The sequence below is a fragment of the Abramis brama genome (genome assembly GCF_963993115.1).
Source record: "Abramis brama genome assembly, chromosome: 14".
Classification (NCBI taxonomy): domain Eukaryota; kingdom Metazoa; phylum Chordata; class Actinopteri; order Cypriniformes; family Leuciscidae; genus Abramis; species Abramis brama.
The window spans coordinates 15,210,371-15,225,372 of record NC_139976.1 but is presented as its reverse complement, the minus strand read 5'-3'; the positions used below and the strand labels follow the sequence as shown (position 1 = coordinate 15,225,372).

At 36.8% G+C, this 15,002-nt stretch overlaps 1 protein-coding gene across 25 annotated transcripts in view; it reads left to right on the top strand.

Annotated features, from left to right (window-relative positions):
• Positions 1 to 15,002, top strand: part of nrxn1a (neurexin 1a) — a 177,403-nt gene that overhangs the window by 145,029 nt on the left and 17,372 nt on the right. For 18 of the 25 annotated variants that reach the window (XM_084135465.1, XM_084135466.1, XM_084135463.1 and 15 more), the window contains 2 exons: positions 4,471 to 4,560; positions 5,807 to 6,123. In XM_084135465.1, coding sequence (XP_083991591.1) covers positions 4,471 to 4,560; positions 5,807 to 6,123 — 407 coding nt within the window. The remainder of the gene's footprint in view (positions 1 to 4,470; positions 4,561 to 5,806; positions 6,124 to 15,002) is intronic. The other 7 variants (XM_084135474.1, XM_084135472.1, XM_084135473.1 and 4 more) reach the window with 1 other exon arrangement.

Here is a 15,002-nt window from a genome sequence, read left to right as displayed (position 1 = left end):
ATCTAAGCCATGCAGCTATAAACAATGGGAACAATAAAAGGCTGGCAGGGCTCAGGGAAAAGAGTCTGAATCACAGGGTTAAGGACAAAATTCCTTTGTCTGTGATTGTGGTTTCTCACAGTTAAAAAAAGGTAACCCTGGTATCCTTTCCAAATGTCAGCAGAGATGATTGCTCTTGGGGCTTTAGAAGGCTGAAAATGTCAGAGCCAGGGTTATCAAATTCACCAGCCTCTCAGTCGCCTGAAAAGCCCTGACAAAAGCTTGACAAGAGATCAGAGATGAGAAATAATCCCATTGCTCTCGTTTGTCAATCATGATGAAAAGGAGGCGGCTGTATTAGTCTTTTAATTTGTATTTTACTTCAAGCTCTTCATAAACCATCTCTTCCATCACAGAGATTATTTGCTCTCGCAAACTTCTTTTCTTCTTGAGAGCAGACGTGAGAGATGATGGTAAATGTTCGACGACTGAAGTGGTAATGAAGCTTGGAAAATCTTGTGCTTCCCATAAGTGCTACGTTGTCGTCCGTTGCTCATCATTGCGTTCAATACGACTCGTCATTAAATTCTAAATGTGCAGGGAAAATGCAAATGTATACTCGTGAGACACACTAGGTTCAGCTGTAGATACATGGGTTGCATAGAATTGTATTTTGCATTATTTAATTTGGAGAACAATACAAATCTTAACAGGATTATCCAAATCCCAGAGTTGACATTTTGTATTTACAACAGCTTAGGCAAACTAGGACATACGATGAAACAAAATATAGTAGAAATAAACATAGTTCTTGGAAACACGACTATAAAGAATGCAGACGTCTAGAAATAGAAACCATAGAGACATAGAGAGGAACTGTTTTACCTTAGTCGAGACCCTCTCATTGTTTTAGTGTAAACAAACAACGCAAATAAATATTTCATTTAGAGTGGAAGACAATTGCTTGTTAAAATGGAGCCATTGTAATGTGCCATTTTCTCTCGGCTTTCTGTTTCCATTGTGTCGGTGGATTTAGTGAGAAGTGCGCATGTGATTGCCTGAATACTAATGCATCTTATGTCCGTGGCAGAGTGGAAGAAACTTTTCCACTGAAATATTTAAAAAAGAAAATTAGTCATGACCGCTTCATTTTAATCAGTGCTTGATTGACTCAGCTCCGCATTAGACGAGATAATAAATGCATAGAATTTAAATTGACAACCAGTTCGAGGGAGAACAAAAAGAGCAGCTTGTTTATCTTGAACAATTAGTTCTGTAACTAGCATAGCTGTAGCGTACAAGTAATCTTCATTTTTATAAATAATATATGTATATGTATACATGTAAATGATTGTATTTATATGTAGTAATTATATATAGTAGCTTTATAAGGTAAGTATTAAACTAAGAGATTGAGTTTTCAAAATGAAATGCATATATTCCCTGAGGTCTTGTCTGATTTAATTATTTAAATTAAATGAACTCAAATTAAAATTGAAATTAAATCAAAATAGCATCTAAATGTAAATGGATGCATATCAGGAGCATTTTGTATTGCATTTTATATCTTGATTTCTGTAGAATGGGGAGGTCCGGCACTGACTAGCGGGAATGATAATGCTTAAAGCAATAGTTCACCAAAAAATGAAAATTATACAATCAAGTTTTTCTTTTGCAGAACGCAAAAGATCTTTTGAATTATTTGACTGAAATAAACACCCACTGAATTCCATTGTATAGACAAAAAAAAAATTGTGTTCAACAAAAGAAAGAGAGTCATACAAGTTTGGGACGACATGAGGGTGAGTATATGATGGCAACATTTTCATTTTTTACTGAACTATAAACTAAGATATCTTTACTACAGTCACTGTTTTAAGCAAAAGTGATGACAAATTTAAAGAGTTGTAATGTGTCATGTAGGTGCAAATCACCTATGCTTTATGTCCATCTGAAGAGATTTCAAGTGGATGCAAAGTATTTAAGTGGATCTTTTCCATATTTAGTAAAAAAATAAAAAGTGGAATGTTCCTATAATGTTCCTGACAGAATTACTGCCATACAGCTACTGCTGGGCACAAAATGGCCACAGCATGAGGTTTAGACTGACAGGGCGGATAAATTGAGGTGTTGATCGTGTCTTTGAAAATCACTGTGTTCCTAACATTACAAGTGGATGTAGAACATATATAAGAGCACAGAAATGTTTTCTTGGATTATTTAACTGCCTTTGTTGAAGCAGGAAAGTGTCTTAGCCTTATAAAGGCAAGAGTTGTCAGACTGTTAGCATGCTAAGCTAACTAGGCAGTCATTTTCACTTTACAGAGAGGCCCTCAGGCAACTGCCCCCTCATTTAAACAGAACATGACCACTGCGTGCGTGTGTATGTGTGTGAGTGGGTGGGCGTGCGTGCGTGCGTGCGTGTTTATGTGCATTCAAGCAATCATGCACATAACTTGCCCTTAGTCATCCAGTCCATCCCGCTTCAAGAACTCCTATTGTTTTGGGGTTTTTTTACCCTTTTTGTCTGGTTTCTTTTAAGCTGTGATTTGAGACAAATTACTCCTTTCACTTTTGATTACTCTAGGTGAAGTGCACAAGTAGACATAAATCACAGTTAAACCTGACTGCACATGGTAGGGGACAGAAAAGGAAAGAATTAAAGAAGGGGGGAAATACAAATGAATGAAAGTAAAAAGAAAGAGGGAATCATAATGGACTGAGTTTCGGCCTTCTTTCTGCTCTCACAGCAGAATAACGGCACTCTCAGTCTCATGTCCAGAATCGAACACTCCATGTGTCCTTATGTGCAGCCCTAAGGAAGCCTTATTTCCCTGTCCGCGGGTGTTCTCCTTCTGCAATTACCTATCAAAAACAGTATTGTACTGTGTTTGAGAAGCAATTTAGTCATGCCATTTCAGTGTCAGAATAAAAAGCTTTACCTCAAAAGTGCAGTCGAATGGAGCAGCCATACTCATGTGAGGTGATATAAGCTTAAACTTTGGTGCCTAAAAGGAATTTTAGGCATCACCTTTGTCGTTACAAACCTGTATGACATTATTCCTCCCGTAGAACACAAAAGGAGGTTTGAATAATGTCTTTGCCACTGTTTTCCATATAATTCAAGTAAAGAGATAAAGATGACAAACAAGCACCAAAAATGTTTCATATTCACTTTTATTACATGAAAAAGAGACCGTGTTTTTTTTGTTTTGTTTTTTTTTTTCATTGAAGGAGGAGTGTCATACAGGTTTGTTGAAGACCGAATTTTAAGTTCTGTCAGTTTAAAGTTAGTGTACAGTATAAAGATAGTGCACATGTATATGGGAAATGAGGACACATTAGAATAGAAATTTGCAATTAATTCTCTCGCTGAATTTCTCACATCATAGCCTTCAGGCTGACTTGCTACTCTACTCTTGTTACGTCTCATCGAGGCAACATTTTCATACCGTTCATATTTTAATCGTTCTTTAATCGCATATAGAGAGAGCGAGACTCGTTTTTGATTGACAAATAACAAGTTAATGGCTCATAGGGTAAAAAATGTGAGGCGTAATTATACTCTTTGGAAATCTGAGCAAGTCAGGCTCGTGTTGCATTTCCCAATGAAGTCAGGAGTGGTAATTATGTGTGGGCCGTAATGGGAGAGGAGTAAATGTTTTCAAATAATCTCAATTCAATAGAGCTACTGTAGTTGGCTCAACCTGGTCATGTTGCATAAATATCTACGTTTAAGCACAGCTTCCGCTCGAGGTCACATGGCGCACCCTGCAGGGAACTAGTTTCTAAATGTGCGCATATGGCATCTCTGAGGTCAAAGCTTTTGTCAGAGCAATTTCAAATTTACATGGGGAGCATGAACATGAATAGTGACTGATTTTACATGCATTACTGATGAACTGATAATCTTCCTGTTGCTTTAATCCTTTGAGTGTTTTTTCTGCTACTTTGATGTTTTTAAATGTATTGTGATCTGATAATGTGAAATTTATCATATTAAAAATGACTGAAAATACCTTAGATTAGATAGCAAATGTGAAGCTAAAATCAAATTGGTTGCAAAACGCTGGAATGTACTGTAATGACAATATTTAGATTAAAATGAGCTAGTTTTCATGTATAACTAGATGAAAAATCTGCTAAAAAGATTTAAAAGGATTACTATTTTGTAAATGTATTATGTAAAGGAGTGATATGTTGTATAAACGTGATTGAGTTTGGTTGTTTCTCTTAACACAAGAAGAGTAGGTGCATATTTAACATAGCTTAAAATAGGCTTAATTTGTTTGCTTAAATTTTACGAGTTAATTGACTGTAAAGCTTCATCATTCTTATGTATGCAACCTTGGTGTTCCAAATAAAAAAAATGAAAAAGTAAAGAAGAGGAAAAAGAAAAAAAACAGACAGTTAGGGCATATGTTTCACTGTAGGTTTTAATCTTTGACCTTTCAGATTTTTAACAATGAAATGTCTCTTTAAACTTTAAAGGCAACATTGATAACGAACGCCTGGCGATTGCTAGACAGCGAATCCCATATCGGCTTGGTCGAGTAGTTGACGAATGGCTACTCGACAAAGGTAAAAACACTGATTAAAACTTTAAATAAAAGATAATTTGATCATAAGCAAGTGATATTTTGCACAGCAAATAAACCATCTAAAACATAAATCCCCTGTATAACCAAGTTTAAAATTAAACAAATGTAGTTTGTAATATTTGCACTGTACAGTTCAATAATGTGTTGTTATACTGTACTTGTAAACCTGTCAGAGGTTAAAGGGACTGGTAATATACTGATAACTGAAGTTAGTTCAATCATTAACAAAATATGTTTACATCATTAAAATACTTATTTAAATAATGTTATTTTCCAGCTGTAATAATCTAAATGACTAATTAAAGTATATGTCCATTTGAATTCATAGTGATGTACACACTATTTAATTTATTTATGCATATCTACTTGTCATGCTAAACATATTTCTTTTGGAAACTGCTAAAGTGGACAGTTAAAAACCCAAAGCAAATGTCTCTTAAATAGCTTCAATGATTATTGGCATCAGATATGAAGTCCCTTTAACAAGCAAGTTAAACACACAAGAAGGGAAAAGACTTGAATGCATGCTGCAATGTATGTAACAAATTGAATCGTTCAAAGTGATTTGTTTTCAAGTATGCTTGTTTTCTTGCTTTCCCTTTTCAATGGAATTATAACCATGATGAATCATTTGTAATGTGTCATGTAGCTGTAAAGCCATTCTCACATAAACCTTATTTCAGTCTAATTAATTTTAATTGCCATTGCCCTTGCTGAAAGGCAATCTCAATAAAATTCACTAGACCTGTGCATACAGGCTTTGTAATTTGCAATAAACGACTGTATTATTAAAAGAATAAAAGTAATTTTCTCACGTAAAAGGGGAAATTTGTTTTTATAGATACAGAATATTTTTTGTCTCATCTTAGTATGTATTTGATTGTCCTTTTAGCAAAGTCCCATTGATTTTTTTGGGACCCAGCTTTCTCATCCCCTTCATTTATTTACTTTGTGCCAACAGCAGCCATTAAATTACAGTCGATAAATTACCAGTGTTGCTGTTAGCATTAGTGTAATTTATTGCTTCATAATCCCCAGGGAAAATAAGGTTACGGTTGTTGTGTGTTTTACCATCAGGACTTCCATCAGTTCTGTTTTCTCGTGTGCGTGCGTGCGTGTGCGCGTCTATGTTTGTAGCGTGTGCATGTGTATGTGTGCGTCTCTACGGCGTGGGGGAGCGGGACGTTGAACACTCTTGTATTTTCTGTAACGTTCTTCTCCGGCAGGTCGGCAGCTCACCATCTTCAACAGTCAGACCACCATAAAGATTGGAGGCTGGGAGAAGGGCAGTCGGCCCTTCCAGGGCCAGCTCTCAGGGCTTTACTACAATGGCCTAAAAGTGCTTAACATGGCTGCCGAGGGCGACCCCAACGTGGGTGTGGAGGGTAGCGCCCGGCTGGTGGGAGATATGCCCTCCTCTTCTATTACGCCCCAGTCCAGCGCCTCCGCAACGGGCAACCGCTCAGAAACGTCGCCCTCCATCACCGACATCACCACTACAACTGCATCCAACCGCCAGGGCAAGCAGACCACAACTCCACAGGTCAGTGGCCACTTTATTCTAGTTCAAGATCCTGTGAAAGCTGATGCTGAGTGTTTGATGCATATTTTCTTCCTTGTCAGAATGTGACATGGATTGGAAAACTCTAGGGTTCTTTCGTTCATGACAAACTTGGAATCAACTGGGAATTTTACAGATGCACTGAACGATTATGTTTATGGCAGTTGCTTTGGACTTATCATGGAACAGCAAAAGTTTTAAGTTAACGTTGCCATTGTGAAAATTAGGGCTGGAATGACGCGTCGACGTAATTGATTACGTGGATTACGCACTGTTTATGTTCATCCCTAATCCACTGTCATGTTTCACACAAACAAAACTCTAGATTAGATGCTAATGGCTAGTATGGTAGCGTCTGAACATTTTCAGGACCGCATTCTCAACAAACCTGCGCTGAATGAATGGAACCGTGGACAACTAGTTGTCTGCTACGTCATATAATGTGAGAGTCACAGTGAACTGTATAAGCATTATGAGTTTAATTTACTCACAGAGATGGAGAAATGATTTGCGTTCATCCGCAGATCCGCCGTGCTGTGAGGCGCGCGGCTCAAACCTACTCTCTGCACTCGGTTAGTAAGCGCTTAATGTCCTTAAAATATCTGATGGATGAATTCATGCTTCGATTGGACTTATTTAATAACACACTGTAAATTGTGATAAAACTTTTTTTAATACTGTTGCTGAATGCGAGTCCTGAAAATGTGCAGGCTCGTATGGTTCACCCAAAAATTCTGTCAGTAATTACTCACCCTCATGTCGTTCCAAACCCGTAAGACTTTCGTTCATTTTCAGAACACAAATGAAGATATTTTTGATTAAATCTGAGTGTTTTCTTTCCCTCTATAGACAGCTAAACATTGATAAACATTGATCAGCGAACATAAACAGAAGCTCAACCCAATCTGCTTGGCACGTGAGAACAAACCTCATTGGTTATTGCAGAAGTGTTGCGTAACACGAGAATGAACCTCATTGGTTCTCACATGTCAAACTAACATGCTTGAGCTTCCGTTTACAACAACTGATGTGTGAGTTGATACATTTTTCTGTGTGAATAAAAGCCTAAATGAAATCTGTTCATCATATAAAGTGATCATGTCTCTTTAGAGAATTTGGACTTAAAGGTATAGTGGAGGATCTTTCCGAATTTTAGATAAGACCCGCCCTCTCCACTTTTTGAATAAGTTTGATTGATTCACCAGAATGATTGACAATTAGGAGGACCAATAGTATAGGTGATCCACCCGGAAGTAAAAAATTCTCTGCTATACCTTTAACTGCTCAATTCATATGGATTAGTTTTACAATCTCTTTATGAACTTTTTTTAAGTATCAGAATGGTAGTTGCATAGCTGTCAATGGGGGGACAGAAAACTCTCAGATTTCATCAAAAAGATCTTCATTTGTGTTCCGAAGATGAATGAAAGTCTTAGGGGTTTGGAACGACATGAGGGTGAGTAAGACAGAATTTTCATTTTTGGGTGAACTAACCAATTAAGCGGCACTTCCATAATAGCCATTAGCATTTGCTCTAGAGTTTTGTTTTGTGTGAAACATGATAGGGGATTAGGGATGAACATAAACTCTGCGTAATCGATGTAATCAGTCACATGGACGCATCGTTCCAGCCCTAGTAAAAATGCACTGTTAACATTCAAACGTGATTGCTTAATTCCACAAGTAAAAATGTCTAAGAACAGGTGGGTTACCGAGTATTTAGGCCAAGTGTTCAGTGGCTGTGAAGACCACAATTGTGCGTAGAACTTTTGATTACACACTTTTTTTTTTTACAGAGCTTTAACACATTTTTAATTTCATTACTTGGCACTTCTAAATGTCTATTCAGTAGTCCCTATTTAACAGATGGCACAAATTAATTGTGGTGCTTCTAATTAAATGATAAAAAGCAGTTGCCATTGTAAAAATGTTTTACAAAATATACTCATCTCTGTACCAATACTAAAATTTACTACCAAATTGCATTTAATTTATCTAATTCATTTAAATGTAAAGTTTCTAATGACTTCGGCACACACGTGAGTACCTGAACTTGATGAATGATGGAATATGCTTAGCCTCAAATATGGCTCCAACGCGGATTTAGTGTGCGTTAAAGGTGTTTTTCTGACTTGGGACAGTCTTGTGCACTTACTTCCTGTCGCATACACGCGCTCTCAAGTGGTCAAGTCCACAAGTGTGAGTATTGGGCTGGGACAAAATAATATTTGTTTGTTATTTGTGTATAAAATGTTTTGAATGAGGAAAACAATGCTGAGAGCACCTTCAAAATTGTGTTTTCCAGGCTTGGAAATTTCTAATGTAATGAAACATGTTATGCTAGTTATGCTGTGCGGTCTTTAAGCAAATGCTTCTTCACTTCATAAATTGGTCTAAATGATTTATTAGCGAATAGGTCTGGCTTTGAATGATTTATCCAGTAACCATAAACAACTTGAAAGGCCATGGAAGATGGAAGAAGTCATGAGGATTCATTGGCTCCGTTTAAGTGTAGGAACCGATTGGTGCGATCAGATTGAAGCAGACAGGCTGTGTGTTGTCTGGGTCAGTGTGTTGTGTTTTAGCTCTGTGCTGTAATTGGCTGTCTACATCATTACTCTCAGCTATTCTCTCTATTCCTCTCACATACACTTGCTCAGTTTCTCTTTTACCATCCAAAACATTATAAGTGGCATTTCAATAAGTGACCCAGACAGCAACGAGGCCGGTTTAAGCTGAACTCCATGCTCTTTCAAGCAAAAGAGGCCTCGAGTCTAAGACCAGGGCACTTAAAGACGTGCCCGCGGCTGAATCGCACATTATCGAACCGACAAAGGGTTTCGGCCCGGCACAGTTCAATTGCTTTCAGACATAAAGTGATTGGCCCATTTCTTTTGTGGATGTGCTGTGGCTCAGGATGAGACAGAGTGCTGGGGGATGCTGGGAGACTGGAGTCAGTCAATAAGCCTGTGTGAACATAGAGAAGAACCCACAGGCAAATGGAACGGGGCCATAAAGGGGAGAAATCAGTAGGGGAGCGCCGTGTAGGTGGACATGCTTTTCTCCTTTACTACTTCTCTCCGGTCGGTCTGGTTCTCTCATCATTCAGGGCTCTGACAGTGAGCTCTAATTACGATGGCACTGTAATTACATGTCAGAGCAGGAGGCTGAGCCGCGTGATTGACAGACTTGCCAAGGCCAGTTCAGTCTCGTCTCCTCGTGCGTGACTTTACACACTGTGATTTAGCATCCACAACAATAAAATTGTTATTTGATATGGTTAAAACTGATTCTGGCACTGCATATTAAATTACCTCCCTGCTCAAGGGCACTCCAGGCACGTTGTGTGAAAGTGATAGTTGTGCAATAACATATTTCGATCTATTAGCGCCCGATTGTGAGGTTGGCTTATCATGGCCTCGTCTGTGGGATTGCATTACAAAATGGTGGGCTTGCCGCCCTCCGCACACCGACAATGATGGTAAATGTTGCCATGGAAATATGAGACTCCTCTCTTCTCAGCACAACGGTGTCTACGCCACTCTCTAAGTTTGTGCCATCTGCGCTCCATTATCATCCATTACAACCTCTTTCTCTCTTTCTCTGCACAGCTGCGCTGTCCAAATCAACCGCTTCATTTTTTTAAGATGGATTTTTAATATCTAATTAATGATAAAAGCTGGATTGAGAGGGATATGAAATCAAAGAGGAGTTTGTGGTTCTTTGATTACAGGCCTTTGTGATGCCCATTAGATGGGGGGGCGACCATTAGACCGGAGAGCTCTCTGTAATAAGAGCTAATGGAAATTCTTGGGCTCTCCATCTTCTTAACACTTTTCCAGAGTGTCCGCCGAGGTCTCCCCCTTAAACATCCTCGAATTAGCCGAGATCTGGAAGAAGTGTCACTTGAGAGCGTGAAAATTGCTGTGCAGCGCGCTAAGGAATAGTTAGCTGCATAGATACGTAATTGTTCAATCTGTATGAAAAGTTTGTGAATTAAACTAGCTGAAAAATGAACATGAATTATTATTTGATTATATAATATAATATGGGTGAGTGACATACGATTGTTCACAATAAAGATAAGGAAAATCTTTTATTGGTTTATTGGTTTTTGAAAATATTCAATTTAATCACCTAATGATTTAATAAAATTGTAATGTAATCTATTACGTTTTTACATTATTATTTCCAAATGTTTTAAATTATTATTTTCAGGTTATTTTTTTTTTTTTCAAATATCATTAAGGCGAGAAGCTACAGGCAAAAACAGAATTTTTTCAAGCATGTCAATTTTGAAAACTGCCTAATGTTACCGAATGAAATGTCGATGTGCAAGCGATCTAACCCATATGTTTTGATCATCGTTCTGAATCCAATCTGGATGTAGTATTTGACAAAAACGTGATTTTCTCAGCTTTTTGCTCAAAATGTTGCTTTTTTTTAATAAAACTTACCCACATTCAAGTGTTGATTAAAAAAAAAAAAAAGGATGCATGGAGCTAGAATAAAACAGTTTTTTTTTTTTTTTTTTTTTAAGCAGAGGGTCTGCTCTTTCTTTTGATATATTGCATGTTCAGATATTTTTGTGAACATCAAAAAAGCTTGCGATGGCTGGCAACTTTTTTTTAAAACCACTGGTGTGGAAAGAGTTAAGTGTATCTTGCACTTTATATATTGTGTCTGTAGATTTCAATTACAGTATATATCTTATATACCGGTATAGTATAGTCAGTGTTGGGCAGTAGCGTCGCTACAAGTAGTGACGTTACTAGCTTAACTACATTTCTCAATAGCGTGGTGGTAGCGTCGCTGTTTTCTGAATCAAATAGCTTTTCAGTAGCGAAGCTCTTTTGTTGATCAAGTAGTGCGGTAGCGTCCACACAAGCTGAAGCTACATTTTCTGAAGCTCAACTCGGGCGCCGCATGATTAACATCGCGCAACATCAGCATCACACGTGCACACGGAACGCACATGTAGAAACCTTGTGAATTACGGCCGTTTCAGACCGCAACCGCGAGCAGTGCGAATTGTTTTCGGCGTGCATGTTCAAGTGCATTGCATTCACTCACACACCGCGAGCAGGAGCAGCGCGTGAGCTGAGCATTAGTGAAGCTGAGGGTTTCGGTGCCAAGTCTATTTTTCATTCACCATTGAGCTCACGCTCAATTAAAGTGAAAGCACACTTTTGATGGACAAAATAAATATGATTTCACACTAAAAGTTCCTAAAATGCACATCATTTGCATAGTGTGTTTTAACAAGAACTAGAGTAGGCTATGTCAGAAATCAGAAAGATTCAAAAATATTTATAGAAAATGTACCCATTTAAACTTCTTTTTATTAATCAGTTTGGGTAAAAGTGGTGTTTTATAATATATATATATATATATATATATATATATATATATATATATATATATATATATATATATATATATATTTGTGTGTGCTGTAAAGTGGTTAAAAAAATGAAATCGGAATCAGCTAAAATCTGTATCGGCGGGTCAAACTCAATGAAAAATCATAATTGGCCTAGAAAATTGTAATTTTTGAAATTGAAATTGCATCTCTATAATCTTTCTAATTGGCTGGTATCAAACATGATCACATAATCTGATGTTCACCTAGATGTTTTATTTATTTATTTGTAAATTTGCCGTAGTATTGACGATGGGTTCAATAACACATCCTGCAAAAGAGGGGCCTTGGCCAGAACCTAGTGGTAATTTTTTTGCCATGTTGGTACTGTTTGGAGCAGGTCTTAATTATTTTGCTACTGTGGTTTGAGCTGAGTTGAGTTATAACTTATACATGAACTTACAGTTAGTCCTGCAAATATGCCCAAGTCTAAATTGTGCATACCCAGGCAAACATGTTGTGCATATTGGATACGTATACAGATGAATACACGCACACTCTCGACACCTGGTTTTTGTTATTATGTGGATCACGTTTTTTTTTTTTTTTGTTTGTTTTTGTTGCCAAATTGGTTTGGAACAGTTGTTGAATAAACAATTGAACTGAACAATTATGCTTGCCTATCTGTTGAACTTACAGTTTTATTGATCACTGAGATAGCATTGATTTGGAATGAAGTTGGTTCAATATAAAAATGTCATTTTAAAAAATAGCTTAGATGTAGTGAACTACTTTTGCCATGTTCCTGTAGCTTAGCTTGCTACATTTTCCAGGGTGGTAGCTTCAGTGTAGTGAAGCTTCATTTAATGTAGAGTAACTGCTAGCTTAGCTCACTACATTTTCCAAGTAGCTTGCCCAACACTGAGTATAGTATAGTATAGTATAGTATAGTATAGTATAGTATAGTATAGTTTTTTCTCCTGCCAGTCAGAAATCTCCACTTCAGCAGCTCTTACATAGACAAAACATTATAGTTTTATTCCTATCTATATTCTGAAGGTTTTTATAGAGGGGTTTGTTCACTTATTTGTCAGATTTGTATTCCTAAAAAATTGGTGAAAATATTATTTTTTTTTCTGGCTGTTGACCGTATTTTCTGATTTATGGAGTGATAAAAGAGATATCTAAAACCCCCACTGTAAAAACCTTTGACTCTAATATGGCAAAAAAAAAAAAACTTTTGAACCTGGCTTTATCCATCGTTCAGATTTTTTTTTTCTAGAAATGTATGCAAATTATTGCAGATTTAATTAGATAATGACTCGTTTGCATATTTAAACAACATTTCAGAAATTTGTAATACAAAAAAAGGTTTCCAATTCTTAATGTAATCAATCAACTGATGAAGTATGGGGATATCTATTAGTTAATTCCTAACATTAACTATTTCATAAATTTTACAATCTGAACTAACCAAAAAAGATCAAAATTAATTTATGTTCATTTTATGTATGAATTGCATTTTTTATATATTTTTGAATAAACGAAGAGATAAGACAAAAAAATGAATGTCGATAATTGACCCGTGTAATTATTATTTGATTAGTGAGCTGTAGTGATGAATCTTAAATGTTCTGTTTCGTTTTACATATTATTGCTTTGTTTTAAATTTCGAAATCATAAAACTTTCATTTCATTCCCAGCTTTAAATGAGATTTTGAGTCCCAGATTGTCAGCGTCGCCTTTGAAGATAAAGGCGTTGTAGATAATAGAGATCATTTTTATTGTACAAATGGTTTACAAATGAATGGCTCAGAAGGAAATAATATTTCATGCAGACCAATTGATTTGCTTGTGATACAGCAAATGTGTGTGTAGTGTAAATGAGTTCTGTAGTCTTTGGAATGATTTTGTTAACTTTGCATGACCAGTTTTTTCATTTAATGGCTTCAGATCTGCTCTGTGAGCATGTTTAATCTTAAAATGACGTGTGGAGTTTGGATTATCCTCAGATAAACTGGTTTTGCCATTGTTTGATACTGGCTCACTGCCGCTCACAGCATTTTTTTTTTTTTAAGTCTTAATGATAGAAAGCCAAGCATCGTGTTTTACTCGTTTCTGTTCAAACAGCAGCCGCAAGAAACAAACAACTGAGGTCGTCTCAAAGGAGCCCAACATGCTTAGAAAAACACATGCATGCACCGTCTGCTTGTGACTGACAGATGAGATGTTTAATATTTCTATCAGAAGTTGATTTCCTTTGTGACTACCACCCTCACGACTGATGTTCAGAAGTGACAGCTTTTTTATTATCTTCTTTATCCTCTGTCCCACTCTTCCTCTGTTTTTTTCTTCTCTAAAGTATACTTTCTCTGCATTTTACCTGTATCACCATGTTTATATGTGGATATTTGGCTGTTCTGTCTTGTTTTTGATGCTGTGTTTCTGATATCCCTTCACATCTGTGGCCGTGTTGTTTGGCTCGATGGGATTTGGCATGCCAGGAACCCGTGTGTTTATTCTGATCTACAGGGACATCTTGCTGTGGCGGGCCATAGGCTATATGCTGGGCTTTAAATAATAAATTAGCATTTCCTATGTGAGCTGTGCATGTCATTAAACACCCTGGGGTATCTTTTAGATCTAGAGATGGGCAGAGGGCAGTGAAGCGCCACTTCTCTGCCTAGAAAATGGCAGCGTGGGCGTGTGCCACGTGAGAGTCGTGCGTTTATAGATGCCCTGTGTTGGTGCTGAGTGGATTTGAATCCATCAGATGCAAAATAGGTCTTTTTTTTTTCTCGCTCGGTGAAAATATTCAGAATTACTGTAATGTGTTTACAGTATTTGGTCCTGGTGTCATTACAAATCAGTTCTTGCATAGTGGGAATATATATTGAAATTGCATTTGAAAATTGGTTACATTTGTTTTCTTTTACCTTTATGATTTGAAATGGTGCACTCAACTAAAAAAACTGGATGAGAAAATAATCGATATTAAATAAAACAATTAAAATATTACAAAATGTGACATAAAAAAATGTAAAAGTCACCCGTTTTTATAAAGTAACACTGTCCAACAGCGACACCCATAGGTAAAGTTACAGTTTTTAGTTGATTCATTGAAACTGGTCTTTTGAACTGATTCAGGAAAATGAATCAAATCAATGGACCCTTTTCACAGACACTTTTTAATGCGTTTAATCAGCATCGTAAATCCAGAAAATCCAGAAATATATATAAAAATATATATATATACAGTGAGGAAAATAAGTATTTGAACACCCTGCTATTTTGCAAGTTCTCCCACTTAGAAATCATGGAGGGGTCTGAAATTGTCATTGTAGGTGCATGTTCACTGTGAGAGACATAATCTAAAAAAAAAATCCAGAAATCACAATGTATGATTTTTTAACTATTTATTTGTATGATACAGCTGCAAATAAGTATTTGAACACCTGAGAAAATCAATGTTAATATTTGGTACAGTAGCCTTTGTTTG